General features: G+C 39.7%; 2 protein-coding genes across 7 annotated transcripts in view; one reads left to right on the top strand and one right to left on the bottom strand.

The window, feature by feature from the left end:
• The window catches only part of SOX30 (SRY-box transcription factor 30), a 29,302-nt gene extending 15,984 nt beyond the window's left edge, over positions 1 to 13,318 (bottom strand). The window contains exons 1-5 of one of the 4 annotated variants that reach the window (XM_038534904.1): positions 11,968 to 13,311; positions 10,076 to 10,315; positions 8,638 to 8,817; positions 5,349 to 5,396; positions 1,708 to 2,200 (exon numbers count right to left, since the gene is read on the bottom strand). In XM_038534904.1, the coding sequence (XP_038390832.1) occupies positions 1,708 to 2,200; positions 5,349 to 5,396; positions 8,638 to 8,817; positions 10,076 to 10,315; positions 11,968 to 13,003 (1,997 nt within the window). In that variant the 5' untranslated portion in view covers positions 13,004 to 13,311. Of the gene's footprint in view, positions 1 to 1,707; positions 2,201 to 5,348; positions 5,397 to 8,637; positions 8,818 to 10,075; positions 10,316 to 11,967 lie in introns of all 4 variants that reach the window. The other 3 variants (XM_038534902.1, XM_038534903.1, XM_038534905.1) reach the window with 3 other exon arrangements.
• The window catches only part of THG1L (tRNA-histidine guanylyltransferase 1 like), a 39,106-nt gene continuing 38,370 nt past the window's right edge, over positions 12,764 to 13,499 (top strand). The window contains exon 1 of one of the 3 annotated variants that reach the window (XM_038534908.1): positions 12,764 to 12,851. The gene's annotated coding sequence lies outside the window, so the exon portion shown is untranslated. Of the gene's footprint in view, positions 12,852 to 13,005; positions 13,479 to 13,499 lie in introns of those variants that run through there. The other 2 variants (XM_038534907.1, XM_038534909.1) reach the window with 2 other exon arrangements.

Here is a 13,499-nt window from a genome sequence, read left to right as displayed (position 1 = left end):
TGGTGACTTTTCTAAGCTATTTTTGTAAAGACTTCATTCTTTGCCTTTTGTGATTATTTAAGTCTCTGTTCCATTAACCTAGTGACTTGGCAGAGCTTTCCTTAAATATTTTGTTTTGTAGAGCCAAACAAAACAAGTCAGAGCAAAAAACACCTTCCCTTCAGTCTTTGCAGACTGGTCCAAATTGGGGCACTCCTTCAGCACTTAGCCAGGCCATTTACAATTTTTTCTCAGACCTCTTTTCCTACTTACACAGACTCTAAAATCAGTCAGAGGTGAAAGCTTACCATCTTATCAGGTGTTTGTTTAATATGTGTCTAGCCCTGGACATGTATGTGCCATTCTGGATATCCCAGTGTACATGGGAACTTTTCAAAGCCCTTATTTCCCCATGTACCTTCTTTCCCAGTCTCTTCTTGGCCTTTCAGTCGGCCTGATACTTGCCCCATCTGTTGTCCCTTACCCCAGAAAGCCGTGAGTAGTATATGTCTTTGAAAATTTTCCACAAACACCACTTGAAAGACCACTCAAACCTGAGAATGTTTTGAGGTGAGTGAAACAAAGGTAAGCCCTTGAACCAATTCTTCAGGAAGCAACCAAATAGGTAAAAATTTACAATCATAATGCTTTGAGAAAAAAAGGTGTGCATTGCCTCCTCTAACAGCAAAAAAGTCAGACCAGAACATGGGCCACCATCCCCTTGACCATCACTAAGCTACAAAATGGGGGATGGTTGTGGCAAACTGGAATAAGGACTTGAAAGAAGTGATCCTACTATGAATTGAAGTAACATAATATCTACCTGAAAAGTTCTTTGAGCTATTGGTATGCCTAAGTGGGAAATAATTTTACTGTACTAAATATGTAACAGTAGAAGATTGGTAATAGACATATAACACTCCAATTTCGATAGAAACTGTCTCTTTTTATACATTTAACATCAATTGAAAAAGAGAAGTTATACTCTATTAGAATGTTTGCAAGGAAGCTAAATTCTATCACTCCAAAATAAAAAGTTACAAATTTGTTTTCCCTAGGTGCTTCCTTATAAAAATTAATTATTTTACCGATAATTTATATGATAATTTTTTTTTGGTTAAAAAGACCACTGTGTAACTTTGAACAAGTCATTTAACCTCTCAGACCAAGCACTCTACTGTATCCTTTCTATTCAAAGTGTGGTCTACAAACCAACAGAACTGGCATCACTTGGGAGCCTGTTAGAAAAGTAGAATATCAGGCCTACTATACTCTGGTATAGGACACTACTCTACCCCAGACCTACTGATTCAGAATCTGCATTTTAACAGGATCACATGTGATTGATATACATATAAAAGCCTGAGAAGCACGACTCTATACAGTAAGATAAAGAGGGGTGACTAATCTTAAGGACTCTTAATACTGACTTTTCTGAAAAATTGATCTGATAACATTGGAGACTGTATTACTTATGGCAACAATCAGCTACAGCTGAGTCGCAGCTACCCTATTAGATAGGGCATGAACTCTCATTGGCTGTCCTAGTCTTCACCTAGCCTTCTTCATGTATTTATGTTAACTGCTTGGCCTCTATTCAGCCTCTAATCTAAACCAGATTCCAATCAGAATTGAGGAAGTACCTTTTAAGTAAAAAAGGGGTGCCTTCGAGGTAAACATTCATTAGCTGTTTGTATCTTTAGGTGAAAGAAAAAAATGTTCATTTACCTTGATGGGAAATAGTGCGGTCCAGGTAGGAAGTAAGGGTGATGAAAAGAGAATCGCGGCGGTGTCCCAAACAACGTGGCTGGATGGCCAAGGGGAGGAGCCTGGTATACGTGTGAGTGTGGAATAGGAGGAGCCTGGGGGATTGGTGCACTTCTGGGACAAGTGGAAACGCTGGGATACTCCTTAGGAGGTTGGATGGTTGAGGTTGCAAATCTGGCATGGGCAGTACTTGCACTAGTTGGAATCCTGTTGGTGTTCTCCAGAGAGACAGGCGTGGGTCTCTTCACAGAGCAACTGGCTCCAGAATGCAGCCGATGAGTGTCTGTTTGGGAGGGCCCAGCAAAGTGCTGGGGTGGGAGTGCTGGGCGGAGGGGCAGATTTGGAGCCTGGACTGCCACCTGGGCAGTACTGGAGACGCTGGGCTGGAAAAGTGAGATGGGGCTTGGGCGCTGGACTGCAGGTGTGGGCAGCTGGATGGCAGGTGGGGCATCACCTTTAGAAATAAAAATAGCATAGGTCTGGCATTAATTGATTTGATCCATGTTTTTCTTTTTTCAGAATTTAATAAACTGTACAACCAGAAGCCTTCACTAACCACCTTACTTAATAACTTTACTACATCAAACCACTCTATTTCCTTTATAGTATTTGAACAAATCAGTCACTTTGTTCACCTATTTTACATTTTTTCCTCTCTCTTTACCATCTAGTTCTAAGTGACAAGAGAGGAAAGACCTGTTCTGTTTTACTCCCTGCTGTATCCCTAGGGCTCAAAATTCTGTATGGCACAGAACAGGCCCTCAACAAATATTTTTGAATGGATAAACAAATGAATAAAATTGAGTGATTGAGGGCACCCCAGATGGCTCAGCGGTTTAGTGCTGCCTTCAGCCCAGGGCGTGGTCCTGGAGACCCGGGATCGAGTCCCGCATCGGGCTCCCTGCATGGAGCCTGCTTCTCCCCCTGCCTGTGTCTCTGCCTCTCTCTGTGTGTCTCTCTCATGAATAAATAAATAAAATTAAAAAAAATAAATTGAGTGAGTAAAAGATAAATACATACAAATGCTAATGTGTATATATGAATGTTTCTTTAAAAAATTGTATGAAACTACTGACAGTGAAGGAACACTCATCTGAGAGAAGGGACAGGGCAATGGGGCAAAAAGAAAAGCTACACTTTCATTATGTATCTATCGGTACTGTTTGAATTTTCTACTGTCTAAATATATTAACTTTACTTTAAATATTGATGTTTCAGGGTGGTATATGGGTCATTTTTCTACTATTTCATATACTTCTCTATTTTAAACTAAATTATAAATGACATTTAATTTTTTGATTGAAAAAATAATCAGTAAAATTATTTTTGCTTTATTGCAGTCACTGTCAGTGTGATTACAGAACAGGATTTGCCACAGGTTAACAATTTGTGACAGATATGAAAGGAGTATTATTGCAGCAAGGCATAACCAATATGGCAGAATTTTTAAAAGTAGGTGAAACAATCACGTTCTTGAACAAGAGATGACTACTAATTGAGTTACTGAGTTATCCAAATAACACAGTTAGCCTAAAGTTAACTAAACTTTTCCAAAGAAATAGAGAGAGAAGCCATAGCAATACAGTCATGATCTGGTTTATTCCAATGCAGCTAGATCTCTGTTAATATAGAAGATGCAGTTCAATAACAGATTCTATGATTAGAAATGTCTCTTGAGAGGCTGAGGAATGTGCATTTTCTCTTAGCCTCGCCCAGCAAAGGCCTTTCCTTCCTTCTTTCTCTCCAGATAAGGAATGTAATATTCCTCTTAAACCTGCAGGTAGGGAATTAAGGGATATATCTCTCTGTTTCAGAGATGGTCCCTGATCCAGTGAAGTACAGACAATACAGGGATAGGGTTTAAATGAAGCTACCCTGATTCTTAGTTTATAGAGTTATGTGCCCTCCCATCTGTGAAGTACAGCCTTAGGACTTTCCTGATCAATGAAACATAAAGTAATTTCCCTCTTCCATGTTCCCTTAGAACACATAAATCTATAACTTATCACGAAATCGTATAAATCTTTGTTATTTGCTTGTCTGCCATCCCTACCACAATCACAAAACTGAAAACTTAAGAGCAGGAACACTTTCATTCATGTCTGCGTCCCAGTATTTGGTGTAGAATTTGGCTAATAATAGTTAAGAAAGCTATGACTAGATGGGAAAAAAAACCATAACAAATAATCTATAACTGATATAGCACTTCTACCACTGATCTGGTGTGAGGAGAACTCCCTTCTCTAAACAACTAGGAAGCCAGGCTGACTTATAATTGAATTATCACTGCACTCAAGACATCTTCTCCTAAAATCTACCTCTCACACAGGTTTCTTAGTCCTCAAGAAAGAAGTATGATCTTCCTAGGCAAAGGAAAGAAGCTACACAGACCAAATGATATTATTTCAGTTACTGAAGAAGGAAGAGATTCATCTTGTAGCTGACATGAAATGTTCTTTTTAACCAAAGATATTTCTATAAAAAAGCAGTACGAGGGATGAGATGATAAATCATGCATTCCTTTAATTCAATATTCACCAAGTAACTAACATATGTCAGGCACTGTTTTGGTCTGAGATTAAAAATAAAATATATACATAGAGAGTTATATAGAAGTATAATGAAGATATCCTAAATGTTGAATTCTGGTTGCTAAGCAGGCAGTTAAAGTCTGCAACATCTAGTCATCTTCATAAATTGTCAGTGAATAGAGAAGTCTTGTGGGAAGGGCAGAACTCTAATGTATCAAACTTCAGATAAGATACGGAAGACTAGCCAGTCAGCTGTTTTCTCTTCTTCTAGCACATAGCTAAATTATCTTTCCCAGCCTCCCCTGCAGTTGCCATGTGGCCAAGAGCTACCCAATGGAAGGTAGAAGAGATTGTACAACTTCTGAGACTGGCCCATGAAAAACTTTCATGCATTATCTTCCATGCTCTTTCCCCTCCTGCACACTAATCCAGTGGCCTTGGATGCTACATATTAATGATGGCAGTGCCACAGAGTAGAAGTCTGTGTCCATGAGTCGTTCCTTCAAAGACAGCCATATACTTACTAGAAATACCTATTTAGAGTTTAAATGGATAAAAATAAACCACAATTCTGTTTAAATGATTATGTTTAGGTGTTTGTTAAAGCATTATCTAATCATTACATAAGATAAAGAGCAGAATTCTAGATCTATAGTATAGTACAACAGTAACAAAAAAAGTCACTAATTTTCAATAATCTCCTGCTACCTCTCCCAAGGGGTTTTTCCACTGCCTGTGCTGACTGGACAGAGGGTGCACCTAGGCTTTTGTTGTGTGACTGGGATAAACAGTGAAGGAGTGAAGAATGGTAGAAACTGAGAACAGACCAAATTTCTCTACAAGAAAAAGCTACATGGAGGTAGTAAGTAGCGAAGGACTAGCATGTGGCTGAACAAAGAGAAAAGGAGGCAGAGAGAGAAGGAGAGGAGAGAGAAATAGAGTAACAGGCAGAGACATTAGAGACAGAGATGGGGAATGGAGAATTGGGACAATCAGGCAACTGATTAAAAAAAAAAAGAGGTGGGATATTGGAGAGAGACAATTGTAATGAAGAGCCTCAAGATGACTTACTATATGTTGAACCATGTGCTTCTTCCTTTCCTGCTTCCTCAAGGAAACCTACAATAAAGAGCTATATCACTTATCAAGGAATTTTTGAGCCAGATTCATTTCTCATGGACATGATACCTTGCTGGAATGGATCTTAAGGCCAAGAGAAAATCAGCTTTTTTTTGGATTATAACAGTATCAGAATAATGGAGATTTTTTGGTTTGTTTGAATTAAACAAGAAAAGGTAGGTAATGTGAAAAGGCATGATATGTCTACTACCAAACATTTGAAATAGTAGTAAACTTTTTAAACTAAAAATTTAGAGAAAATGTGAATTCTGGAGAGTGAAGGATGTCAACTGAGTGACAGTATAATAAGGCAAACCAATTTCAGGCTTCAGAAATAAAATGTAAAGAACAAAATAATTTTCCAGAAAACTCCTATTCATATAAAAGTGACATTTAAAAGTTAGGCTAAAGGCAGCCCGGGTGGCTCAGTGGTTTGGCGCCGCCTTTGGCCCAGGCCCTGATCCTGGAGACCCTGGATGAGTTCCGCGTCGGGCTCCCTGCATGGAGCCTGCTTCTCTGTCTGCCTGTGTCTGTGCCTCTTTCTCTCTCTGTGTCTCTCATGAATAAATACAAAATCTTAAAAAATAAAATAAAATAAATAAAAGTTAGGCTAAAATAAGTATGGCTTCCACCAGAGTTCTAGAAAACTTTAGAACTTTAGAAACTGAAGTTTAAAGTCAGTTTAAACTTTAAAATAAACAAATTTTATATTTAATATAAAATGAAAATGTGGCATAACCAGCATCAAAGACATTTGATAAAAGGAATACATCTAAAAAAATTCTAGACTACAATGCTGTAATCATTTGGAAACGAGAAAGAGGAGAGGAGTTTGGGAATGTGAAAGACAGAGTGAACATAATGCATTGGTCATAGAAATAATAACAGATAAGGTACTACAGATTCTATCAAAGAAATAGTAAAATTAGTTGTATTGGTATCTATCCTTTCTACAACTACTTTATAAGCTCTTTGACAAGAGACTAAAGATACCTTTGTATTCTGTCTCAAGCACAGAGTTTGACCTATATTTGGTGCTAAATAAACATTAGGTAGTGGGGAGTAGGTAGACAGGCATGCAAATATGACAGTGGAATATACTGTAGACAGAAAACATCTGAGATGGAAATATTCACCAAAACAAGGGAAAAAACCAAACTGCATTGCTAGATTTCAAATAGATTGACTCAATGAGATAAAAATGTGCTAGGATGATACAATACATAACAAATAACTGCTTATTAGAACAAATAAGTTTCTTAGAATACACAGTAAAATGAAATAAGTTTGAGGACCAAATAATGGATAAAGACTACTAGAAAGTGCATGAATTCTGTACATGAAATATTAGGCAGCAGTGATCACAGTATACTTAAATTTAAGATCTTAACCAGAAAAGACAAAAAAGTCCATCCTGGGGTTATTAGATTTTTGGAAATATAGATGTTGGCTAGGGGAAAAAAGGCTAATAGGGATAAATAAAATTAAGAGTTCTTTTTTTTTTTTAAATTAAGAGTTCATTAAAAAAATGAAAGTTATTTTATATTATGATGCTAAAAGCCTAGAAAGAAAATAGAGCGCCTCAAAAATCAGAAAGTTGTTATTAGTTAACTGACCAAATCAAAGAGAATCCATCAAAAAGGAAAGACATCTTTTATTTTTTATTTTTTTGAAAGACATCTTTTAAAGATGAAAGTATTGTCCAAATGTGTAAAACTAGAAGCTCAACTGTGTAGGTGCAAATAAAAATTAGGCAGTCGAAAGGAAAATTGAAGGAGTCACATCTGAGGGACCTCAAAGCCAATGCTACATGACTCTTACAGAAGGAAGAAACCCAGTGGAATCAGTGGACTAGTCACTACAATATAAAAGGCAATGGAAAGAAGAGCAGAAAGATTCAATAAACTCCTTCCAACTAAAGAAGACTAAGATTTCTGAACCCCAACTCATTTTCATTGCAGATAGGTTAAGAATATATACATTACTATGGTATAATTGCAAGTTCACAGAGTGTTCTAGTCCAAATTGACAAAATTAATATAACTAGATCTTAGGTGACATTCACTAAGAAACTCAGTCAGAACTGAGAAAATATTAGAAGAATAATATTGGTGCTAATACAAATGATCTCATATAGCATTTAACCATAGGCAGAAGCAGAAAGAAAAGAGGTCTTAGAAAAAGGAATAAAGAGAAGAAATATAAGTTATGAAAGCAGAAATCATAAATAACATAGGAGACAAAACAAAGTTAACACTTAATTTGAAATACAAGATTAAAGCAAATACTACCAAATATTGAAGTGTGGAAGTTCCTGACTATGCTGGGGGAGAATGGGACAATAGAATGAGCTTTCTGCATCTATCTCTTGATACTAGATATCTTGACTGTGGCTTTGTTGCTGTCAATTGCTATAATGATACATAGAAAAAAATTGAAAATGTGTAATATTCTAAGAAGTCGATTTTTAAGATATCTAAATCTCTCAGCACACAGGGGGGCTTTATTACCAGAAGGGTAATAAACTGGAAAGCAGTGGAAACTGGAAAGAGCAGTAGTTTTAGGACAAGTAATAGTAAGTATTGAATGTACAAAGCTCTGTCTAAGAGATGGTTAAAATAGGTTCTAGAAGAACAAACCCATGATGGACAGCCCTACAAGTTACTAAGATACTAGTTTCTCAACTTTAGATTCTTAAAAGGAACAGACAGGAATGCTATAAAGAACTGGTAATAGAGCAGAAATTTAGGGAAAGGCAATATTAAAGAAACAAATATTTGGTAGAAAATAGATTACTTCCACTGCTTTTCTAGAGCAGTGAGAGAATGAATGATCTTAACAGATCAGTCATGATTGCTAAATTCCAGAACAGGATGCTCTATATCCCATTAGCAAGGTATTCTTTTATGCTGATAGTAAAAAGATACTCCTATTTCCTATTGAATTACCTCAGTCATTTCCTGCATTATCTTATCTGCCTAATCTATGGGCTTATCCTGATTTGGTTAAAAGGTCTGAGATTTTACACATGAAACTTTTGCTACTCTGGCAAACCAAATGCTTTCATGTCTTCTGTACCTTTTCCTTCTCTGAGTTCATGTTTTTATTTTCTTCTTGATTTTTTCCCCTTAATATTGTTGTTTTAATAATTCTTAAGCTAACAGAAACAAAATTTCAACTTAAGGTAAAATTTTCACACAGCTATTTAAAAATTCATAATCTACAACTAAAACAAACTCACCAACTGGATGAGTGATGGTGTTTTGTAGGCTGGGAATTACCACAGAGTAGGTAGGTGAGCGATAAGGATATATTGTTGTAGGATTTGTAGAGATGATATTCTGTGTGGTACCAGAAAATACATTGGAAACACTTAGAGGGAAGCGTTTTCGCTTCCCTGGACGAGGTTGATAAACCCAACCTGTAGAAGAAGATAAGTGATTTTTAATTTGAACATAAAGATCCTATTTAGCATTTAAATAGTTCTTAAAAAAAATAAAAAAATAAATAGTTCTTTTCACAATAAAAAAAATCCAAAATACTTCTAAATTAAAAAAAACATAAGTTATTGCCTAAAGATCTTTTCCAGCTTTATTATGCAATTTCTGTGCATTTTAATATCCATATAGCTCCTAACTAGTGGTTAATATTGTAACCCATAAGTCAGAGGAAGAGTGAGGTTAAGTGTCTTATATCCAAAGACATATATTGAATCCACAGTAACATCAACATTAAAGACATTGAGTTTGAGTTTGAATCTCAAAGTTTTTCCTTTACCTATAAAATAATGCCCCTGTAAGATATTACTCATCTCCTCCTGTTCCCTCACTTTCAGTGAGATTCAATTGTCTATACCTTACATGGAATGGTCACTAATGACCAGTTACTAATTTTATGCCTACCTTAGGAAGAGCCATTCTCCTAAACTTGGCAGTCTCAAGTTCACAAATCACCCAATTTCCTTTCCAAGTCAGGATGGTGAAGTTTAACAGTTTGCAGCCACTGAATAACCAGGAGAATCACTGGTTCTCCATAACACCCCAAACCTTTCTGCTCATATTTTTTTTTTAAAAAAAAATTATTTTCCCATCATGCATGATCGTGTTGGCCATACACTTGCCTTTACATATGCTTAATCTAAACATCCTTGTGGCTGAGGAGTAAATCAGAAATTGTTTCAAACTACATTATCATGAGGATAAATTTATAAATTAAAAGACAAAACTGTGTCCTGATAACCATATAACATTAAAATGGAGCACGGTGTCAATCCCTCCATTTTCATTATGTGTATGATGCATATTTGTTTCTGTTGCTATAATTTTAACTCTTCATTTTCTAGTATATTTGCAAAATTGTAGCCTGAACTCTGGAGTTTTACCTTCATTAAATTCATATCAGTATATTTAATCAAAGCTACAGTAAAATTATGTCCCCTGGTTTGTTATCAATTGGCAATATGAGACCAGATATTCCTCTACTTGGTTCTATTTAAGGAAACGTACGCCCCGTATCAATTCAATCATTACTATAATATTAGCCATTATTCTCTTTATTGTACATATCAGACTAGAAAAAAAATGATGCATTTTTATCTTTCAGTCTCAACCTAAACTAATCTTTACCTAAATAAATTTAGAAAAAATTAGAAAGAGGTTTTGTTTAATTCATTTGATTACCAGGAAACTCCTCTCTGTGCTTTTCTTTAATCTTTTGTGCTTCATCATAATAGGGTTTCTTTTGTTCTTCACTAAGTTTGTTCCACTCTAACCCGAGCTGGACACTGATTTCTGCATTGTTGGCTGCTGGGTTAGCTTTGGCTAGTGCTGGCCGGTGAATCCTTGCCCAAACCATAAATGCATTCATGGGTCGCTTCACATGACCATTTCTGTCCTTACTGAAGGGAGTATCTGGTATTCCTACATGACAAAAATTAAGAGACTGAATTAATGTGCCACAAACGCACATACACACACACACACACAATGTTAAAGTGAAGTGCGCCTTCAACTATATTTTTTAACTGGAGAAAATATAGTCAAAGAACTGCCAGTATTCCAGAATGCCTCATAACTCCTGAACTCAGCATTCTAAACTATGGCTTAGAATGACTCTTCTTTTCCTCAAAAAGAATAATATTGTTGAAGATATTGTAGGAGTAATAATGTTAAGAAACAGTAAACTGCTGGCTTGTTACTTCTTTGCGCTTTAGTAATACCTCTACCAATAATTAACATTTAGTTTCTTTCCCATTAAAAATACTCTATTACTGAGGGACAGTATCTATGACTTATTCATGACTATAATCCTAGCACTAGCTACGTTTTCCCTAAATGTTTACAGGAACTCATTTACATGTTCCTGTAGTGCCTGTTCAAGCAAAGAAATTAATAATATAATACTATAGTCTATTTCATTAGGAAGGTGAAGCTTTTGCCAGGGTGGGTCATTGATACTAATCCTATGTCCTGGGAGGAAAAAACAAAAGAAAAATAATAAAAGTGGCTTTTTGAGAGTCACATAATCAGGTGAAATTACAATTTTAAAAAGGTGGCTAAATTCATATCTCTTATGTAATTCATCAAAAACAACTCTCTATAAACTTATTTTGTTTCTCTTTAGTTAACTTGATATATACAAGCTTTTTAAATGCACAAAAGTCTAAATTACTATAAGGAAAGCTTTCCCTTTCTCTCCTTTAGAAAATGAAGTCTATAAAACCAAGAGGGTGAGATCAGTAAGGAAAATAATAAGAAAAAAAATAAATATAAATGTTAATTAAAATATGAACTGATGATTAATGATTTTTCATGACATTCATGAGCATAAAATTGTCCGAATTAAATCTTAAAGAATTTTCTAACTACATATTCGTAAATAATGGGTAGAGATAAAAATACCTATTTGTAGTCATTACTGCTAACTATAGTCATTTCTTAGAAAACATTTCCTAGCTTATTCTAAGTATTTTAAGTTTCTATATTTCCATAAATCCTTAGCTTTTAGAATACTAAAGCGTTACATTTATCATGTACTGTTTTCTTTGAAAAATGTTTACCATTGATTTTTAAAGAAGACGAATCGCCTCCTGAATCACAAATTCAGTATAAACTTTTGATTATGAATTTTTTCACTAAGCACCATTTGAGGTTTTCTTGATGCCTATAAAAAACATTGATCTACTATAATAGTGTCTTCTAGTACACTATATCTAATAGTACCATAATACACTATTACAAAGTGCAGCATAGAAACTGACGGCTGAGATAGCTGTGTGACCTAGTGAGGAAACTTCGACTTTGTGTATAAACATTGGTCACCTCTAAATCTCATCATTCACTGGGCCTTAGAACAGATTTTCTTAAAAATGCCTGGGAATCTTGGAACATGTTAGTGTACTTTACTGGTATATGTACAAGTCAATTGGAAGTGATACCTGTGCAGACTTTGCCCTGTAACGAATCAGTTCCGTGATTTTATTTTTATAGTTTAGGCTTCTGAACTGCTGACATATCAGCTAGGGGGCCACACCGACGAAGTGTGAAAACCAGATTCCCCTGCCGTCTAATACCTGCATCTGAGGGAAGCACGGTGAGCGGGACATCTTTGGTCTCAATTTTTACAGAAGGCTCCAGTAAAGATTGCATTTTAATAGGCACTGGCGTCAAGGGGACCTTGGTCAACCGTATCAGCTCTGAAGGTGGAGGTCCCTGAAACTGGATCCGGGCCCCAGGGGGGACCGCGTGGAGAGTCAGAGGGATCCTGAGATCCTGCTGGTGGGGCCCAAAGGCGCTGGACGGCTGGGCCAGGATGACCTCCTTGCTGCCATGGACCAGGCCATTGGACGCGGGCTCCCCGTCCAGTCTGCAGTCCTCGCGGGGCCCCTCGGGCTCCTCCGTTTTGATGACCCCTTCTCTGACGGCCGCCAGGTTTTTGCCTTCCCCGCCTTTCGGCGCGTCCCTCGTGACCGCCTCCGCCTCCAGCCTGCCCTTCTTCTGGTCCCCCCGGCGGCCGTCGAGAGCTGGCCCCGGGCCTTCCAGCTTGGCCGCCCTGGAGGCCCGAGGGCCCCCGTCCGCAGGCCTCCGCGTCCCCGCCGACGGCGACGGCTCCGAGCCGGGCCCCTGCTCCTGCTTCTCCGCCTTGACGAGCAGGGCCCGAGGCTGCGCCGCGTGCAAGTCGGGTCTGCAGGGGGCGCCGTCGGACGCGGGCGGGGGCGGCGGCGGCGGCGGCGGCGGCGGCAGCAGCAGCAGCTCGGGCCTCAGCTGCAGCAGCCGCGCCTGCGCGGGCGAGGGGACGCCGCCTTCGTCCCGGGCCTGAGCCAGCGGCGGCCCCGGCGGGAGCAGCAGCACCTGCTCGGGCTTCACCTGCAGCAGCCGCCGTGCCGCGGGCTGTACCCCCGACGCCTGGGCCTCCCCGCACGACGAGGCCACGGTCGCAATGGCGGCCGCGCACGGGGTAGGCGGCGACGGCGGCAGCTCCGCGGCCGCAGCCCGGAAGGAGGCGCCCTCGACCGGCGGCTGGGGAGGAGCAGGGCGGAGCGGGCGCGGCGGGGTCGTCCGCGGCAGTTGGCGCGGCTGGGGCGGCGGCTCCGGCCTGGCCCTCTCCATGGGGGGAGGGGGACGCCCCGGCCCGGCCCCGGCCCGGATTGTGAGCTCAGCCGTTTGTTGGCGACCTTCCCCCTCCCCCTTTCGGTTAAGACCCTTCCAAGGGCCTTGCTACCCAGAACCCTACGCGGTGCCAGAAGCGGCCCTGGGGCCCGGCCTCGTCCAATCACAGGGGCCGCTGTTCCCTCGGCTGTCCAATCACAGGCGCATTCTCCGGCCCCTCCCGCCCTCCGCTCCGGCCGCGTGCTGAGCCCTCGAATCACCCGCGGTGGCCTGCGCTGTGCCACGTGCTGCCCATTTTCCCCGTCTGACTTGGCGTCTCTTCCGGAGTTCTCAGCCGGCCGTTGTCCTTAGTTACCCCTCCCCCGCCCGGGGAGCCCGACAATGGTGTTGCCAGGAAACGGCCCGGTTCCACTCCGCTGGCCTCCAGGGGATAAAGTCGGGTGAGCCCCTTACGCAGGGTGGGGCACCAGGCCGTGTACGTGCGACTTGCCCGGCC

The sequence above is a fragment of the Canis lupus genome, chromosome 4 (genome assembly GCF_011100685.1).
Source record: "Canis lupus familiaris isolate Mischka breed German Shepherd chromosome 4, alternate assembly UU_Cfam_GSD_1.0, whole genome shotgun sequence".
NCBI classification, from domain to species: domain Eukaryota; kingdom Metazoa; phylum Chordata; class Mammalia; order Carnivora; family Canidae; genus Canis; species Canis lupus.
Note: the sequence above shows the minus strand (reverse complement) of the source record. Positions and strands in the feature narration are given on the sequence as shown.